General features: G+C 52.2%; 4 protein-coding genes across 4 annotated transcripts; 2 read left to right on the top strand and 2 right to left on the bottom strand.

The window, feature by feature from the left end:
* Nucleotides 1-447: 447 nt before the first annotated feature.
* On the top strand, nucleotides 448-4,539 carry RMP64 (ribonuclease MRP subunit p64). The gene is made up of 8 exons (XM_088534343.1): nucleotides 448-538; nucleotides 620-851; nucleotides 926-1,063; nucleotides 1,385-1,478; nucleotides 2,333-2,741; nucleotides 3,069-3,130; nucleotides 3,572-3,822; nucleotides 4,063-4,539. Exons 1-8 carry the CDS (start codon nucleotides 448-450, stop codon nucleotides 4,454-4,456), a joined length of 1,671 nt encoding a protein of 556 aa, XP_088390469.1. The 3' UTR covers nucleotides 4,457-4,539.
* Nucleotides 4,540-5,400: 861 nt separating this feature from the next.
* On the bottom strand, nucleotides 5,401-6,488 carry TAF13 (TATA-box binding protein associated factor 13). Its single transcript, XM_088533029.1, has 4 exons — nucleotides 6,373-6,488; nucleotides 6,213-6,291; nucleotides 6,044-6,141; nucleotides 5,401-5,595 (listed from the first exon to the last, which is right to left on the bottom strand). The coding sequence occupies exons 1-4, from the start codon at nucleotides 6,397-6,399 to the stop codon at nucleotides 5,425-5,427; spliced, it is 375 nt and encodes a 124-aa protein (XP_088389155.1). The 5' UTR covers nucleotides 6,400-6,488; the 3' UTR covers nucleotides 5,401-5,424.
* Nucleotides 6,489-8,070: 1,582 nt separating this feature from the next.
* On the bottom strand, nucleotides 8,071-10,932 carry GTPBP8 (GTP binding protein 8). Its single transcript, XM_088533018.1, has 7 exons — nucleotides 10,868-10,932; nucleotides 10,679-10,780; nucleotides 9,982-10,112; nucleotides 9,496-9,595; nucleotides 8,920-9,038; nucleotides 8,674-8,795; nucleotides 8,071-8,261 (listed from the first exon to the last, which is right to left on the bottom strand). The coding sequence occupies exons 3-6, from the start codon at nucleotides 10,095-10,097 to the stop codon at nucleotides 8,711-8,713; spliced, it is 420 nt and encodes a 139-aa protein (XP_088389144.1). The 5' UTR covers nucleotides 10,098-10,112; nucleotides 10,679-10,780; nucleotides 10,868-10,932; the 3' UTR covers nucleotides 8,071-8,261; nucleotides 8,674-8,710.
* A 4,484-nt stretch (nucleotides 10,933-15,416) lies between these two features.
* On the top strand, nucleotides 15,417-16,352 carry LOC104565207 (cell surface glycoprotein CD200 receptor 1-B). The gene is made up of 2 exons (XM_010211879.2): nucleotides 15,417-15,657; nucleotides 16,063-16,352. Exons 1-2 carry the CDS (start codon nucleotides 15,417-15,419, stop codon nucleotides 16,350-16,352), a joined length of 531 nt encoding a protein of 176 aa, XP_010210181.2.
* Nucleotides 16,353-17,069: the final 717 nt, after the last annotated feature.

Here is a 17,069-nt window from a genome sequence, read left to right as displayed (position 1 = left end):
AGAGAAGAAGCCATGGGATCTCTTCTCCAGGATAACTACGGATAGGACAAAAGGAAATGGCCTCAGGTTGATCAGGGGCAGCTCAGGTTACACCTTGGGAACAATTTCTGCAGGGAAAGAGTTGGGAAGCGCTGGAACAGGCTGCCCAGGGTGGTGGTGGAGTCCAGTCCCTGGCAGTGCTCAAGAAACGGGGAGAGGAGGCGCTTGGGGACATGGCTTAGCAGGCAGGGTGTGCGCTTGGGCTCGATGCTCCTGAAGGCCTTCCCCCCCCATAATGACTCCGTGAATTCCAACCACATTTTCCAACCAGCTCCGGCCCCGCGAACCCACCGGCGCGGCGGGCAGCGGCCCCGCGCCCGGGCTCCCCCCACCCCCGGGCGGCGCGTTGGTCCCGCCCGCCAGCCCCGCCCCCCGCGCCGCGGCTGGCCCCGCCCCGCGCGCGGGAAGATGGCGGCGCCCGCGGCGGCGTGGAACCGCCTGGACGTGGCGTGGCCCGCGAGCGGCGCCACGGTGGCCGTGCCGGGACAACACGGCGCAGGTGGCGCGCGGGGCGGGCGGCGGCGCGGGGGGCCGGGGCCGGTCCCGGTCGCGGTGCCGCTGACGGCGCCCTGTCCCGCAGTGCGGGCGGCGGCGGCGCTGCGGCGGCGCTGCGCGGAGGCCGGCGGGCGGCTGCGCGGGCGGGCGGCGAGCGCCGAGGCCGCCGTGCTGCGCCGCGTGCTCCGCGCCTACCGGCGGCGCCTGCGGCGGCACCGGCCCTTCCTGGCGCTGCGGCAGGTGGAGCAGTGCGTGGCGCGCGTGGAGCGCATGGAGCTGGCGGCCTGCGTGGACGCCCTGGCCGGGCTGCTCCCCGGGTGAGTGCCGCGGCCCGCGGCGCCTGCCCCGAGGCAGCCCGGCCGCCCCTGAGTGTCACCTCCTCCTCCCACAGACCCAACAGGAGCAACTGCCGCGGGCAGGGCGAGTGCTGGGTGCCCAGCCAGCCCGTGCTGGAGACGGTCGCCGTGAAGGTCCTGGGAGGCTGCAAGCTCATCGTGCGGCTCCTGGAGTGCTGCTCCAAAGCCTTCCTGTATCCTCTTCTCCCCCGCGCGCCTCGCGAGACCGAAGCCAGGTCTGCTCTAGGCCCCATGTTGCTGATGGACCCATCGCGCGATTCCCTGGAGCAGCCCGAGTTCCTTTGATAGCCAGACATCTTTTCAAGTTATTACGGAGGCGCCTCGGGCCATTGGCTGGCTGCTGTTTTGGCCTCGGGCAGCCCTGAGTTTGGCTGCTCCTCTCCCACGTTATCCAGGCTATTAGCTTGTCAGTTGTGAATTGCCTCTAGTTGGGGCGCTCTGCAAGGCTCATTATGTGCTGTTTGTTTTTTAAGCTTAACTGGTGTAATCTTCAGCTTGTCGGTTCAACACCTCTGCTCCGAGGAATTCATACTTCTGAACACCGTGGCTTCAGGGCTGCTGAGCCGGCTACGGTTGGTGCCTTCAGAAGTCTGTCTTGTTTGTTGTCTGTCTTTCTGACATGCCTGTCAGGTAGGAGAGCTTCTAATTACACTTTGCTGCTGAGTGAGCTTTTTTTCAGTTGGGAGGCGGGGGAAGGATCTGGGAAATGAGAGGTGCTTCCATCCCTTTGGACTCGATTCCAGCACAGGAAGAGTGGAATAACTGGAGGCTTCCTGCATGCTGTTTTGGAAGGCTCTGTCCTTGGTTCGTTACAAACCTCACATAGAGAAGTTTGTACTGAAGCGAGCAGTGATGCGAGCCGGCTGCCAACGCTCCTGCCGGGCCTCCGCGCAGCGAGTCCTGCCTCGCGGTGCGGCGGGAAGGCGGCGGTAACGCCGTTCCGTAACACTGCGCAGACTTCCAGGGAAGTCATCGTTCCGGTCTCTGCCAGTCCCATGGAGCAGCAGTGGGAAAGTAACCGCTGGCTGTAGCTGAGGAAATAACAGCAATGCGCACAAGAGCTCATTGAAACTGTGCTTGGCACAAGTGGGTCCTTCTCCAGGGGACGCGGAGAAGGAGACCACGTGGGCATCAGCGCTAGTGCAGCCGCCCTGAGCTGGTACCTGCCGCTTTTTGGGGAGCATCTGCTGTTGGATGATTTGGGTTTGACCCGGGAACCTGCTGAGCCACAAGGCCCTAGGGGAATGGAGGGGCTCCCAAACAGGGCTCATTAGTTAAACGAGTCTTATGAACGTTGCCTCAAAGATGGAAGGCACGCTGACACAAGGAGCTCAATTGGAGAAAACTGCTGATGGGGTGTAAAAGGAAAAGCTCATACCAAGGGGGGATGAGGGAAGAGCTACTTGGAATCACTTCCATGGGCTCCTTCTGTCATGCTGAAGGTGGCTGCTCAGGGTGGCTTTGCTAGAGATGCTCCGTACTGTGTGCCTTTCCCCCGCAGGATTCAGTACAGGTGGGTGCTGCAGAGCCTCATTTCCTTGTACGAGGTGCTGTGGACATCGCTGGACCTCGTGTCGAAGACCCAGCAGATGCCTTATATCAAGGGATTTACCTTCCCTTCCGACATCAGCGACTTCCTTGGAGTTTCTGTCTGTGCTGAGGTGAAGAAGATGGCTAAAACTCCTAAAGCCACCAAAGCTGCCAGCTGGCTGAAGAAGCTCTTCCCAGCAGCACCAGAGGCAGCACCAGAGGCCCGGAGAGATTTGGTGACCCAAAGCGTTGTGGAAAACAAGGGCCTCCTGGGCTCCACAGACATTGGGAAGCCGGTTGTGGCCGCCAGGGCCAGCAGAGGTAGAGCATTCTGCTGCAGCACTGCTGCCTTCTGGCATCTCAGAAACTGACCTTCTCTTGTCTGCTTGTGTCCTGGCCCTGCTGCTGGGCTCTCCCAGGCAGCGACGGGCACGGGAGGCTCCTTCACAGCTATTTGTAACTCACTGAATCCATCCTTATCTGCGGCCAGTGGCCATGGGGGATGAGCATAGTCGCTGTCCCCTTCTTGCTGCCTGGAGGAGTGTTGAGCATGGGAGGCTGCTGACAACAGCAAGACACATGGCTGTCTCTGCGGGAAGTTGTGAGACTGCCTGCATTTAATAAGAGCCATTCTCCCTCTGTCTGTAGGGAAGCGCCCTGGGCTTGATGTGAAGAGCTTGCTTAGACCATCCCGGCGCCCAGCCCAAGAGGTTTGTTTGTGCAGAACCATTTTACACCAGTTCTTATAACTTTAAAATACCCTTAGACTCAAAACGTAGTTGAAAATGTCCCATTCTGCCCCCAGCCCTGCCTTTCAGAATACCTACGGTAGAACACTAGCTGTCTTTTCCTTAGGTTGGCTTTTCTGACCAGCTAGGTCAGCACGGAGGCTTTGCACTGAATAATCTTTTGTATGAGTTTGAGCAGGTACTTGTGGCTCAAACGAAATACAGCCCTGGAGAGCTGTTCTTTATTTCACAAGAGCAAGTAAATACTAGACAGGAATACAAGTTTTAATTTTCAGCCTCTTTTTGTATTCCAGTAAATGAGACTGCTCTTCTACTTTCTCATGCTGTACCTCTCTCCAACAGGGGATATCAGGTGTGTTGTGTTTTTAAAGAGCTACCTTCTTCCAATTTGCTTTGTTTCAGGCTATAAGCATCACATCAACACCTTCCAAAGCCAAGTCAGTGTCACTTTGCTCTCGCACGGCAAAGTCACCGCATATCAGATCTCTTGTGCAGATGTTTCAGAAAGCCACCTCTTTTGGGGAGCTGTCGGAGGCACTCAGAAAAGCTATTCTGTGGTGCAAAGGCAACAAACTGAAATCAGTGGCTTATTTTCTGCGTAACAAGTTACTAAAGAGCAACCGGCTGCACCATGTGGAGGCTCAAGGATGCAGGTAACTTTATATGAGCGTGGGGTTTCTTGATCTGATGCTTTGTATTTTAATAATGTGTCTTTTGTAAGGAAGTGCAGCCCATTTTCTTAATTTTGAACGGGATCAATAGTTAGGGCCCCGAGGCATTCCAACATGAATATGAGGGTTAGCATCAGTCATTGGGGACAGGATTTAAAAGGTGAACAAACCTATTCTGAACAGCTGCTGAAGTCATGTTTTGTGCACCTTCCTCCCCCTAAGCTTGCAGAAAAAGCTGTGCTGTGTCAAAACATCTGTCTGCAAATACTTCCTCTGTGGCTCTCAAAATGTGCGCTGCCGAAAGCCGTACCGTGGGGCAAGGCTCTGCCAAGGAAAGATCAAGTGGTCCAAGCGGTCCCAAAAGACTCCAAAGGCCGTTCAGCAGGAACGTCCTGAGCTTCCTGGAGCTGGTGAGGGCAGTTCTTCCTTCCTTGTGGCTTTCCATGCTGGATCTGTGGGTCACGAGGGACGTGCTGATGCCAACAGAGCCGCTGGAGAGCGCAGCAAAGCGGGGCCCCCTGTGCAGCTGCTGCTGGGAGCAAAGCCCGGCTCCATGCTGAAAGAAGCTGCGGAGAACATGGATATTGATTCCATTTTTGCAGCAATGGGTGTCTGATCTGGGCTGGGACCAGGAAAGGACTTAAGTCATTCTGAGCTTGTTTGCTTTTTTTTTAATAAAAATCCTCAGAACCCCTTATAGCAGCTTGGTTACTCGCACCTGAATTCTACTCCAGTAGGGCTGTACTGCTAAGAAAGCAATAATTATGTTAACAAAAATCTTAGTTTAAGCCTTTGTCTATCCTTTGTTATGGAGGAATGTCCCAAACAGCAGCCTAACCAGCATCTTTTGGACTAGCCTTATCCAGGAACAAGGGCTTTGAGTTACCTCCAACAACAACCATCCCTTCCCCCTTTCCCCAGCGTTAGCGTGGAGCACCTGCCTGAGCAGGGCCCAAGGCAGGAAGCCTCGAAGGGCAGGAAAACCCGGCACAGGAGAACTTGTCGTTCCTAGGGAGACAGGAGAACAAGACAGCCAAGATGAAAAAAACAACCTTCCTACCCGAGTAAGGATACGTGATCATTAGCACTAAGAAATCCATTTTATGCAACTTGTGAGAGAATTCATTGGTGTAATTATTTTAGTTACGAGGAGGGGGCATGAGAACAAGATGTTTTATTTGCAGAGTACACAGGATTCAGGGCCAGGAAGCACAGTTTGTGCTTGAAGGCACAGGTTGTCCAGTTATCCTTTTCTAGGTCTCTGGTCACGGGAATATCTAATAGTGACTTAAGTAGTTGTGAAAAATCAGCTCTCATTAGCTCTCTGGATACCTAACAATATAGTCCTACCTCAGACAGACTTCCCATTACAAGAACCTTTACAGCTCATTTTCACATTTCTTGAATTTCAAAAAATAACATACCACATACAATCAGGGCCCCTCATAGGCTTGAATACTTCTGAGTACAGGCTGAGGGCCAAGGCAGACATCCCGGCACTGATCTCCATCCTGAAAAAATCCTTCCAACAATGCGCATAAATTCCTTGCTTTGGGGCAGGAGGTGCCCAGCACGCACAGGGAATCACGACCCGTAGTTTGCTTCATCAAAGGCCTTCCTGGCTCGTTTCAGTTCTTCGTTCATAGTCAGCAGGTCCTTAACTCTGGCAAACTTGCGGGGGTCCTTGCGGATGAGGAAGACGATGTCCTCGACCTGCACACGGCCCTGCCGCCCGATGGACATGGCCTTGTGCGTCTGATAGAGGAAGAGCAGAGAGTTAGCTGAGGTCGAGCTGCGCCTTTGACGCCTAGGGATTTTTTTCCAAGCTTTCAATTCCATTGTATTTCTTGTCACTTTATAAGCAAAAGGCAAGCAATTTTGGGATCTGGGCACCTTGTCACAGAAGCACCTTTTTTTGCCAGTCAGCTATTGCCAGCTCACACACCTGCACCTGGCATGTACTGAGTTAGAGGTTTTAGCCTACAGAAAACTAACATCTTAATTAACATCTCTGAACCTGCTTTTAGCATCTTAAAAAAAATGATTTCATCCCTTTTTGCTGAGCTGTGTTAAGCGAGGTTCATCCTATCCTGTCCTCTGCCCAACTGGGGTGCAAGGATTGCGCTTGCGAAAATAAGAGCTAATAAGAAGGGTTTATTTATTTATTTATTTATTTTAATCATAACACCGAAGCGGGACTTACCATCTCCGTGATGAACTCGATCACGAGATCCTCGAGGATATCCACGGACTCGGTGTAGGGGTTCTGGTCGTCCCCGAAGCCGTACATCATGCAGCGCACTGCGGCGACAGGCGCTCGCCACCGCCGCCCGGCCCCCCGCGCCGCCCGGCCCCGCGGCCGCCGCACTCACACTCCTTGGAGAAGAGCCGCTTCCTCCGGCCCTGCCCGCCCTCCAGGCCGCCCGCCGCGTCCTCGGCGTCCTCCTCGAACTGGGGGGGGACACGCGGTCAGCGCAGCGCGACGCGGCGCCCCCGGCCCGGCCTGGCCCCGCCGGCCCCGGCCCCGCTCACCGGCGCGTCCTCCTCCTCGTCCGCCATCGCTGCTCGCCCGCGCGCGCGGCTTCCGCTCGCGGCCGCACGGATTTCCGGCGGCTCTGCTGCAGCGCGCGGAGGAGGCCGCCATGTTGTTGTACGGCAGGGGCGGCGCCGCGAGCTCGGGAGAGGCAACGAGGAGGAAAAGAGGGGAAAAAGGGAAAAGGGGGGAAAACCCCGCAGCGCGCGTGCGCCCCGGAGGTCAGGTCTGCACCGCTTCCTGCTGCTGTCGAGGCAGGACGGGGAGCCGAAGCCCTGAAGAAGGGAAGTGCCCGAATGCAACGCACTGAGGAAAACCAGCACTGAACAGGTGTAATCATAGATAATTCTCAAGAAAGAAAAAAAAAACACTCTGGGAATCTATCAGGAGGCTCAGCAAGGAGTGAGAAATGGCACAAAAGTGCTATATGACAAGGAGCTTAAGTCTGCTAAAAGCAGTGAGCTGGTGAATGAAACCCGGGCAGCTTTCAGGAGAAGCAGTAGCACTGTTCTTTATAGTGAGAAACCTCAAAGGGAAACGCGCACTTAATGAGCCCTGGAATTAAGGGAAACAAAGGAGTTGGATGTGCGGTCTGCTCCGTGTCGGCTCCCCCCAACTCTCAAGACTTCATGGCTGGAGCATCATACAACAGCACCAAGACAGAGGCTCATTCCCGCCGGCACAGCAGCTTCCCGCAGCCACAACTTCGACAGAAGTTTAATCCAGAGGATGGAGATGGCCCTTCCAGCAGCACCGGCCCCGGTTGGCCGTGCGCGCTCTGGTAGCTCCCGTGGACGCTGCTCTGGGGCTTCTGTCAACCGGCGTTTGGCAAAGGACCGGCGGCGGCACCCGCGCGTCCCGGCAGTGACACCCGCGCGTCCCGGCGGCGGCTGTCGCTCCTTGGGCTGGTGCCAGGCACAGCTCAGCATGATGCCCCCTAGGCCAGAGAACAAGCAGACTGTCAACCACATACCCTCTCACACCAGCTTTGCAGCAATCCCTGCCTTCTTTATTTAGACATCTAAAAAAAACAAAAACAAAAACAAAAAACTTTTGTTTATTTAAGTAAGCTCTGTCTTATGTCTTATGCTGTTTGGTCAAAAGATGTCAGAAAAAGGAGAGGCAAAGGGACCATACACAAACTATTGAACCAATTTTAATTAAATACCATTTCTCGAAGATGAATACAAAGATAGTAGAGTAGAACTTCTCTGAAATTATTGAAATAAATCTGGAGGATGGATGAACTTCCCTCACAGAAGCTTAAGGTGATATTTAACTACTGCCATTTGTGACAGGAAACAGCGCTCCTAACAGATTGAGTAGAAATCCCACACTGCCTCATCGTACGACCTCCTGTACAACTGCAAAAGGAGCCTCAAGATGTACGGTTCCTGCTACCCCTTTCAGAGTCCTTCTGACACTGTAACTGCCCAGGTTTGGTCTCCCCAGGACAGAGACCTGTATCTGCTTGTAGCCAGGTACAACTGCTGTGGGACAAAGTTTTGCCGTCTGTCGCAGCACCCCTAAAAATACAGGGCCTCACTACTGTGCTTCAGCTCGTGGCGTGGAAGGATGCACGTAACAAACGTGTCTCATCTCTAGCAGTTCAAAGTGCAGCTGCAGAGCTTCATGTTGCATCTAAAACAAGGTTTTAAATCAGCACTGACTGAAGATAAAATGCAGAGACAGCTCCCTTGGGTGTCATTCATTTATCTCACTCAGTCCCAAGCCAACAGCAATCAAAAGGCAGATCCCGTTAAAGATGTTCCTGTTCCTCCATCTGCTTGGAATGGGGACACCTTGGTGTGTACAAGCAAGGTGTGCCACCACACTGCACTTGTTACACGCAGGCAGCAGAGGATGCAGCTTCCCAGACAGGTCTCTCCTAAAAACATCTTCTTTAACGAAGCGTTGGCCATTTGTGCTCCAGACAGTGGGCAGCTAAACCAGCCGAGACTGGTGAATTTCTTAATACCATTCAATTAAATTTGGCAAACATGGCTTTTTTAATATTAGAGCTATCAGTCTTTTCTAAACTAAATGTCTTTTTATTAATCAGATTATTGGACTCTCTCTAGCATCTTAAATACAGCAGAGTTTAGGCATGCAGTAGCAGCTTTTTGGACATTGGTGGAGCGAGAGGAAATGCTGTATTAAAACTTAGCTCCTCTGTAGAGTTCTGTTTTTAATCAACCTCTCTTTCCCCCCACTCAAAAAAAAAAAGACCCTAGTACTTCAGGTTTTACAAAAAAATAAAAAATAAATAAATAAAAAAGCCAAAGCTCTGAGTTTGGTACCTCTTGTTTCGGATGTGCCAAGCAGATCAGGATCTTTTCAGTTGCCCTCTACAACAGGCAGGTTTCCAGTAACGTGGGCTATGAAACACCTTAGCAAGTGAACCCCCGAATACTTCAGCGAACTGTGGAGACAAAGGTGGGCACATTGAGGGCCTGATGCTGCCAAACTCATCGCTCACCACTCGCTCGTTTCAGGTAGTTTGCACCACGGTTTAGCTACAGGGAAGTGGCAGCAAGGCAGGTTACCTGACCAGGAACAGCTGAGGAAAGCATGCCTGAGTTTTCTCCTTCACGAACTCCTGGATCTCCAGTACATTCTTTAACAACACTCCCTTGGAAGCTCGGTCGATTTTTGTTAGCACCAGCTGCATGGATTCAAGAAGGGAGGGTTGACACAAAATGACTATTTGGGTACTGGCCTAGAACATTTCTAAGAGTGGTTCACCTTACAAGACAGACTGAAAGCTCTAGAACTTATTTAAGTGGAAAAATGTTTCAGCCCAATTCATCTGAGCACTGCTACAGCCTCCGTAAGGACCAGACCCTTTCAAGACCCTAAGGCTCAACACTGAAAAAAAGTTTTTGTTTTAATAAATCAAGCCAACCCCCCTCAAAAAGCCCAAAATAACGTAGACATTTTAGGTCTATTTTATTAACAATAAAGAAATGTGGGGTGGCAAGGGATGATACTACTACTGGAATGGGACATAACTTGCATAAATAAGCTAATGAAGAGAGCACACGCATTTATAGATTACCACTGGCTTACAACCAACACAGGTTACGCTGCCTCTGCCGTTTCAAGAGCACAGCATTACTTACCACGTAAGGAATCCCAAACTCTTCCAGCATCTCTATACCGATATGATCTGTTTTCTGGAGTCCGACTACTCCGTCCACTAATAAGAAAGTTCTCTTCAAGCTGCCAGAAATACAGGTTAACCATGACCACAGCTGTTATTTCATGGTTATTGTGGTATTTCTAAGTACATAGGCAAGAACAAGTAACGGGATTTGGAGGAGCCCAAATAAGCCATACATAATTGTTGAGAGGGTTGCTGCAGAGCAGCACCTTAATCTCTGATATTTTGGTCTGCCTCAGCCTGAATGAGCGCCGCAAACCACGGCAATCACTATGGAGGATCCCAGAAACTTGGGAATTTCCCAGCCTCAGCACTAGGCAGGAGCACTGCTTGAAGTGCCTCTCTTCACCCAGTTACACTGCACACAAATGCTGTGTACAATGCCCAGGTCTCCTTGCTCTGGGGAGGTGACGTTAAGTTGCGGCGCACTCGGGCGCTCCCTTACTTGGGCCGTTCCTGCAGGTAGACCTCCACCATCTCCACGAAGTCCTGCGGGGCACGGTAGCCGTATCCGGGCATGTCCACCAGAGTAAAATACTTCCCCACGTTGAAGAAATTCATCTTCTTTGTGTGGCCCTGGAGAGAGAAGATTTACCCCAAAACAAACAAACAAATAAATAAATGAGCATGAAGAACAGGGTTTAAAAAGTTGCTTTAAACAGCAGACAAGGCTAGTATAGGGCGGTGATGCCTTACATGGAATCATTATGCTGGGGAAGGCCTTCAAGATCATCCAGCCCAATCACAAACCCATCCCCACCCTGCCTGCTAACCCATGTCCCTAAGGGCCTCATCCACCTGTTTCTTGAACACTGCCAGGGACAGGGACACCACCACCTCCCTGGGAAGCCTGTTCCAGTGCTTCACCGCTCTTCCTGTGTAGGAATCTTTCCTAGTATCTAATCTGATACTGAACAGGCCTGCACTGTCCCCACTCGGAGGAGGCACCACAAACACTACGGCTACTCTCACACAGGGCTTACACCACGGCACCCGTTATGCCAGGCCCCCCTACTCGCTCCGTGCGCCGGGCCTCCCCATGGGGCCAAAAGGGCCACTTGCTGCCCCAGCTGCACAACTGCCAGGCCCCTCGGCCTCGTGGCCCCTTCCTGGTGGCCCCGCGGGGCACAGCGGGCACTTACGGGCGTTTTGGACACCCTGACCTCCACGGCGTCGGGGCTCAGCGCGAAGAGCGCGCGGATGAGCGAGGACTTGCCCACGTTGCTGCGGCCCACGAAGCACACCTGGGGGCGGGCACGGCGCGGGGCTGAGCGCGGCCGCCCGCCCGCCCTCCCCGCGGCCCCACGCGCGCCCCGCGGCCCCGCGCGCACCTCGGGCAGCGCGGACGGCGGCGCGTGGCCGAGGCGCTCGGCGGAGCCCGCGTAGCGCCCGCCGCGCCGCGCGAAGAGCAGCTCGGCGCGCTGCAGCTCCGCCACGGGCGGCGCGAAGGGCTCGGCGGCGGCGGCGGCGGCGCCGGGCGCCAGCGCCTCGGCCAGGCGCTGCAGCGGGAAGAGCAGCGCGCCCGCGCGGCGCCGCTCCAGCCGCAGCACGGCCGACAGCGACGACGGCCCCGGCGGGGCCTGCCCCGCCGCCGGGGGCTGCCCCGCCGCCGGGGGCTGCCCCGCCGCCCCGCGCCGCCCGCCGCCCCGCCGCGGCGCCCAGCGCAGCGCCCGCAGCATCGCGGCCCGCGCGGCCTGCCCGCCGCGGCGCCGCCCCGCGCACGGCCGGAAGGGGAGGCTCCCTGGCCGCGGCGCAATTGCTTTTATGTGTTTATTTATTTGGTTGTGCGGACGGGCGGGAGGTCGCGGAGCGGCTCGGGGCCGCGCGCTGGAGTCCTGCCTCGCTGTGGGGCACAGAGGCGCCGAGGCGAGCTGGCGTGGGGAAGGGCTGCCCTTCCTTTGAGCTCTGGGCCCTCCTTTTGCTCCTTCCTGCTGGGATCGCCCTGCTCTGTCCAAACCCAAGCTCGTCTGCGGGGTCTGGGAACTACAAGCGTGGTCTTCTCTGGAAGGGGGAAGGAGACAGCGTGGTTCGGGACGGCAAGCAACACCCCACCTAAAGAGTGACCTGAACAAACCACAATAACGTTATGTTGGCAAGCAACAAGAACAGGCCCGAGAGCGCTCTGCTTTGAACATGAAAACAACAACAACAACAACAAAACTTTTGCTAATAAATCAAAAATAACACATACATATAAAAGTACTTTTCAGAGTGCTGCCTTGAGCGTCGTTACTGGCTTTGACCACGAGATGGAAATGAAAGCCCAGCTAGAGCGTCTGTCCTGACGAAATCCAGTGCAGCGGGAAAGCAGAAAGGTCGCAGCACTAAACTAATAACCTGCAAAACGGGCGGTTGCTAGCAGGTTGCTGCAGAAAGGTTTGAAAATAAGGAAGGCGCCAAGGCAGGAATAACACGAGGGAAGCAGGATGTCGTGCAGCCACCCCTGAGACTCCTCTATTTCAAGTAAAACAGGATCTCAGAGCACTTCTCCTCTGAGTTGGGGAGGAAACGGTCAAACACGGACAGGCATTTAAGCCCTCTCCAGGGCTGTGCTGGAGGTGGATCTTGGCTACTTGGAGCGCCTGCCTGGGAGCCTCTGGTGGTGCCGTTGCCTCAGTACCATCCTGCTGCCTCGTGGCTGCCTCGTGGCTGCGTTTCTAGAGGCGATGAAGGATTTTGGCTGCCAAAATAAAGCCCCATGCCAAGCCCTGCAAGTACTTTTTATCTCTTCACAGGCACACAGTACGTTGCTGAGCCGCGACGTGGCTGCAAGCCAATGGCTCAGAAGCCGAAAGGCTAATTGAAGTAATAAAAAGAAAGTGATTATTTTGCAACAATCACTTTTAGTATCACAGAGTGAGTAGAAGCTTCAAGTTCTTACTCTAGCCAGTACCGAGCTAATACCTTTGGGCAGGAAAAAAGGGGGAGAAATGAAAGAAAAAAGAAGAGGCCTTACCCTAAGGATTACTGAGCTAGGCTGCACCACGTGTTGTGGGAAATTCTGCCTTTCCCTTTCTCAGTTCCTGTTTTTGTTGCTCCGTCAGAGGAACTTGTTGTCCAGATCCTTCCAAGTGCTTAGGTGCCTTGCTGCTGAAAGCCTCTGATTTTGGTAACTTGGAGCCTAGTTTCTTGCTGCCTCTGTCACTTGGAGAGGAGCTCTGCTGCCCACAGGTTCTATGCTGCAGTTGTGGTATGGTACGCCGTGTGCTGCAGGCATCTCTGCATCACAGTTACATGTGACCTTTGCATTTTGGACTCATGTCTAACCATGAGAAATGCTTGTTGCACCTGACACCCAAACCACACACTGTTGAAACGCCAGCTGCAGTCACCAGAGAGCAGGTAACTGGCTGAAATCGCCACAAAGCGACTTTGCGGAAGTCAAACTACAGCAAGAGCAGTCAGAAGAGACTAAGATTTTGTTATAGTACTGCTGTTGGTGTTTCTAGATATACGGTCTACGAGCACATGGGGCTTCATTTTCCATCTGAACTTAACGAGCGCTACCTCGGAGCACCAGCCTCTTCCTAGTCAACTTGTGCTTAGTATTTGGGGCGGGTGGTAGCCTACAGCCGATGCTTCCCCTCCGTTAGTGGACGTCTTCCATCTGTTTGACCAAGGAATGGAAGTCCTTCCAAACAGGCGTATTTCAGCCCAGTCAAGGAAATACAGATAGCAGCTGTGACTGTAGTTGGTGGGAAAAGGCAAATAGGCACCAATTCAGTGCATTAATTTTGAGAGGGACTTACCTTATATCTAGGGAAAATATCTTCTCTGGTATGAGACAACACTACCAATCACATTACTAATAGCACTAGCTTAGAGGAAAAGGCTTTAGGGATAGCAGAGAGAAAGGGTAGCACAGAGAAGCAGACCTCATAAAACCTAAGGAGGTCTTCTGGCTCTGAACAAATTTGCACAGCAACCACTGACCTTCAGTGTTCAGTTGTGTAGGTATGGGGTAATATAACCCCCAAACAGTTGGAGAAAGAAAGAAAAAAAAATGGTACAAGAAGATCCAATACCCCAACTGTGTAGATGTATTTTAAATCTCAGCAAGAGAGTTTCTGCAATGCTAATATATACGCTTATCTCCCTCCCTGCAAGGAAAAAGTGATTGCCAATGCCTTTTGGAGGGAACGTGCTAGGCTTTAAAATGTTTGAAGAAGGGTAGGATGAGGGCAACAAGGATGGGTTGTAAGGGTGTTTTTTTTTAGAATATGCTGAGTATTGTTTAAAGTCAGAACAGCCTTTCCCCAGTTCCCAATGATAAAATTCTCACAGTGAGATCAGAGAGGGTCAGTGAACAGGAAGCGACTGTCATTTCTTCCACGTTCAGCTCTCCACGTCACAGGGAGGCTAGTGCACCACAAGCAGGCAGCTGTAGCTCTGTGGCTGCAGCAGGAGCCCAGAAGCGAGCGATGAGCAGTGACTCCAGCAGCACTGACAGAGGGTGGTGAGAACTTGCAGCAAGTTGGCTGGCGTAAGAAACCTGCATCACCATGAGTGTGAGAGCCGCTTTGAAAGCTGGTGGCAGGACCACGTACCCTGGTTTTCTTCTTGTCGTCGCTGCCATCACCGGATCCACGGGTAATGCTGGTGGTGCTTTGGGGGATGTATCAGGAAGGGAAACATCTCAGTTCTTCTGTGAATTATTATTATTTGGTGGGGGGTGAAGACAAGGAAGAAGGCACCTTTATACATTTCTGAAAGGACATTTGATGGAAAACCAGTAGCCTGAAAACCAAAACACTTCTAGCTGCAATAATTTTTTTTTAATGACTTAATGAGAGCTGGTAGTAATTGTAGTAATTTTCTTGGAATAGACCATTTTTCATAAGAAAGACACTCACTGAAAACCTCAGTCTGCACTGAGAAACATGCCTGATGGGAGGTTCTTCGATCACCCTTTCAAGCTTTCCTCTGGTCTCTGTGGCTGGTCTGTCAAGGGAAGTTTATTAGGATTTTATGACATTAGATTCAGAAATTAATCATTCAAAATTTTAATGGGAAATCTTTCTTCTTTTCAATTTCAGCTAAATACTTTCAAAAGCAAACTCCAAAAGCAGGTGCATTTTCAGATTCCATATAACCTTTCTCCTTCCTACCCTACAATATCAAAATAAATTCACATTTCTTTCTGATGTTTGGTATTTGTTAGGACTCAGCAAAGCAGAAAGTCACAGGGCAGTGATCAATCTGTCAGGAGGCAGGTGATCTTTGAATCTAACAGGAAACAGGCGGTTGGCCTTATCCAGTTAAACATCATATTTCCTCCTTCAGTATCTGATTTGATACCATTATAATTGGAAGAAATAGTTCATGTATGCTTTGAAGTGACAGGGCAAAATTTGTCCTCCGGCCTTGAACTGCTTAGAAAGGCCACTTACGACCTTACGGACACCTATGACACAAAAGTAGAGTGAATGTCGTCAAATATCTTTCTTTTTTTTTTTTTTTTATCCAGCATTTGACAGCAATGCTGAGGGAAAAGCATCCCGAGAGCTCTTCCCATATAGATGGGCTCTGCAGCTCAGCCAGACTCTACTTTTCCAATCGTGTTTTAAATCCACTGCACTAGGGAGAGAGATTTAGAGAGGAAGGGACTGAAAAGGAGGACAGAGAAACGTATTTAGTTATCCAGCCCTGTCTAAGCGAGGCAGAGCTCTTGGGCTGGCCGAGACAGGGCCTCACTCGGGAGTGCAGCAGTGCAGACCCTGCCCTGTGAAGCACAGGGCACAACTCCAAGGCTACGAGGAACTTTCCCAGGCACCTTTTCACACCTCTTTCTCTTCCCTGTCTCCTCCAGGGAACATCAGAGAGGAAACAGCAGCAGTGGGAGGCAGCTTAGTGCTGACCTGCCCTAACAAATCAGACATAATGTTCGTAACCTGGAAAATAAAGCCCAAGGCTGGAGGCCACTGCATCTTGGGATACAGAGCTGACTGGAAGCAGTCCAACAGAATAAACTGCACTGAGAACATAACCTGGAAATCAGGACCAGAGCACGACCCTGCCCTTCAGATACAGCCTGTGCAAAGAGCCAGTGAGGGAAATTACACCTGTGAGACGGCTGCAGGGGCTGGGAATTTCCACATGACCTACCACCTGACTGTGCTAGGTAAGGGGCTCCTGCCTCATTTTGCAGTTCTCCAAAGAGTCACGTCCAAGCGTGGCCAGAGAAAGCTCCTCTCTCCCCCTGGCACAGCAGTGGGAAGAGCACTGCTGCGGGGACAAACTGGGATACATTTCCTTTCTAATCCCTCCCTTTCTCCCCTCTCTTTATCTACCAAAACTCTTCTCCCTTCTGATGACGCCTCTTCCACTGTGCACTTGGGAAGGACAGGCACTGTCCAACTTCCAGGGTCCAGAAGAAGGGTCTGCAGGCCCATCTGGTTACCCAGTGAAGGCAGTTAGTCAGATGCTGCTGCTTTAATATAACCAACATTGTTCATTTTGGGTGGGGAATAAGGAATCCTCTCACAGCTGCAGCAAGCTAACTCCACGTGTCTCCCCAATGTTGCAGTGCCCCCCAAGGTGGCCGTGTACTGCGACAGCCGCGGGAACCCCGTGTGCCAGGCAGCAGCAGGGAAGCCGCCCGCTCGCATCTCGTGGGTGCCGCGGAGCAGCTCCAGCCCCGAGCACGAAGACCTCGGTGACGGCACAGCGACCGTTCGTAGCACCTTTATGGGAAATGGCTCCGACGTGAAAAATGCCACCTGCCTTGTGTCCCACCCAGCTATGAACCACAACCAGTCTGTAGCCTGCGGCTCAAGTAAGCTTCCCTCTGTGCCCCTGCATTCAAAATCCCAGTAACCCTCTGTGTGCCAAAACAAACATTAGTAGCACGGGATGGGTTGCAGCAGGAACCACGCAGATGAGCTGAAGTTCTACTGAGGAGCTTGTTAGGAAGAAGAAAAGAACTGTCAGAATTGAAAAGTGCTCTGAAATTCTAGATAAGGCCTTAGATATGGTAGTCTTCCCTTCCACTGACAGGGGCAGATAAGAAGAAAGACAGTATCTGATTCAGAGTTTCATGACATTGATGCACATGACTGACATCTTTCAATCACATCTATTTAGCTTACTTTCATAGCACCATTAACTCTGGCTGATTGCTGGGTCGTGCATGGTTAGCGACAGGAAGACTGAGCGCCAGTTGACCCCCTCCATTAGCTCAAGGCATTAATACTTCACAGTGGTTGGGAAACGATGTGCAACTGCCATGTACTTTGCTAAAATACTCTGCTAGGGGAGCTCAGAGCTGAAATTTGCTACTACGTACATATAAGGGCTGCAGCTGGACTATAGTAAGGAAATGGTAAGAAGGGGCATCTCATCAGTGGACTGACTGCTTAATACAAGGTTCCTCTGAAGGAGATGGGCTGTTACTGTTAATGCTTATTTGGAGATCTCCATCTGCCACTTATTCCAGCTACCTCATATCATTCTCCAAAGTACAGTGTAGAGACAATATTGTCTCAAAGATGTAATTCTGACAGAGATGAATGATCTGCGAGTTACATATCTAAA

Source organism: Tinamus guttatus, unplaced genomic scaffold (assembly GCF_059628265.1).
Source record: "Tinamus guttatus ecotype Peru unplaced genomic scaffold, ASM5962826v1 Tinamus_guttatus_pri_ptg000035l, whole genome shotgun sequence".
In the NCBI taxonomy this organism is placed as follows: domain Eukaryota; kingdom Metazoa; phylum Chordata; class Aves; order Tinamiformes; family Tinamidae; genus Tinamus; species Tinamus guttatus.
Note: the sequence above shows the minus strand (reverse complement) of the source record. Positions and strands in the feature narration are given on the sequence as shown.

What these genes read in the sequence shown, in the direction of transcription:
- RMP64 (XM_088534343.1), top strand. Translation starts at nt 448, where the DNA reads ATGGCGGCGCCCGCGGCGGCGTGGAACCGCCTGGACGTGGCGTGGCCC. An exon ending in GCCGGGACAACACGGCGCAG is followed by an intron (nt 539 to 619) that starts GTGGCGCGCGGG and finishes CCTGTCCCGCAG; the next exon opens with TGCGGGCGGCGGCGGCGCTG. An exon ending in CTGGCCGGGCTGCTCCCCGG is followed by an intron (nt 852 to 925) that starts GTGAGTGCCGCG and finishes CTCCTCCCACAG; the next exon opens with ACCCAACAGGAGCAACTGCC.
- TAF13 (XM_088533029.1), bottom strand. Translation starts at nt 6,399, where the DNA reads ATGGCGGACGAGGAGGAGGACGCGCCG. An exon ending in GCGGCTCTTCTCCAAGGAGT is followed by an intron (nt 6,142 to 6,212) that starts GTGAGTGCGGCG and finishes CTGTCGCCGCAG; the next exon opens with TGCGCTGCATGATGTACGGC. An exon ending in TCGAGTTCATCACGGAGATG is followed by an intron (nt 5,596 to 6,043) that starts GTAAGTCCCGCT and finishes TTCCTCTATCAG; the next exon opens with ACGCACAAGGCCATGTCCAT.
- GTPBP8 (XM_088533018.1), bottom strand. Translation starts at nt 10,097, where the DNA reads ATGAATTTCTTCAACGTGGGGAAGTATTTTACTCTGGTGGACATGCCC. An exon ending in AGTTTGGGATTCCTTACGTG is followed by an intron (nt 9,039 to 9,495) that starts GTAAGTAATGCT and finishes GAATCCATGCAG; the next exon opens with CTGGTGCTAACAAAAATCGA. An exon ending in CCTCAGCTGTTCCTGGTCAG is followed by an intron (nt 8,796 to 8,919) that starts GTAACCTGCCTT and finishes TTGTCTCCACAG; the next exon opens with TTCGCTGAAGTATTCGGGGG.
- LOC104565207 (XM_010211879.2), top strand. Translation starts at nt 15,417, where the DNA reads ATGTTCGTAACCTGGAAAATAAAGCCCAAGGCTGGAGGCCACTGCATC. An exon ending in CTACCACCTGACTGTGCTAG is followed by an intron (nt 15,658 to 16,062) that starts GTAAGGGGCTCC and finishes CCAATGTTGCAG; the next exon opens with TGCCCCCCAAGGTGGCCGTG.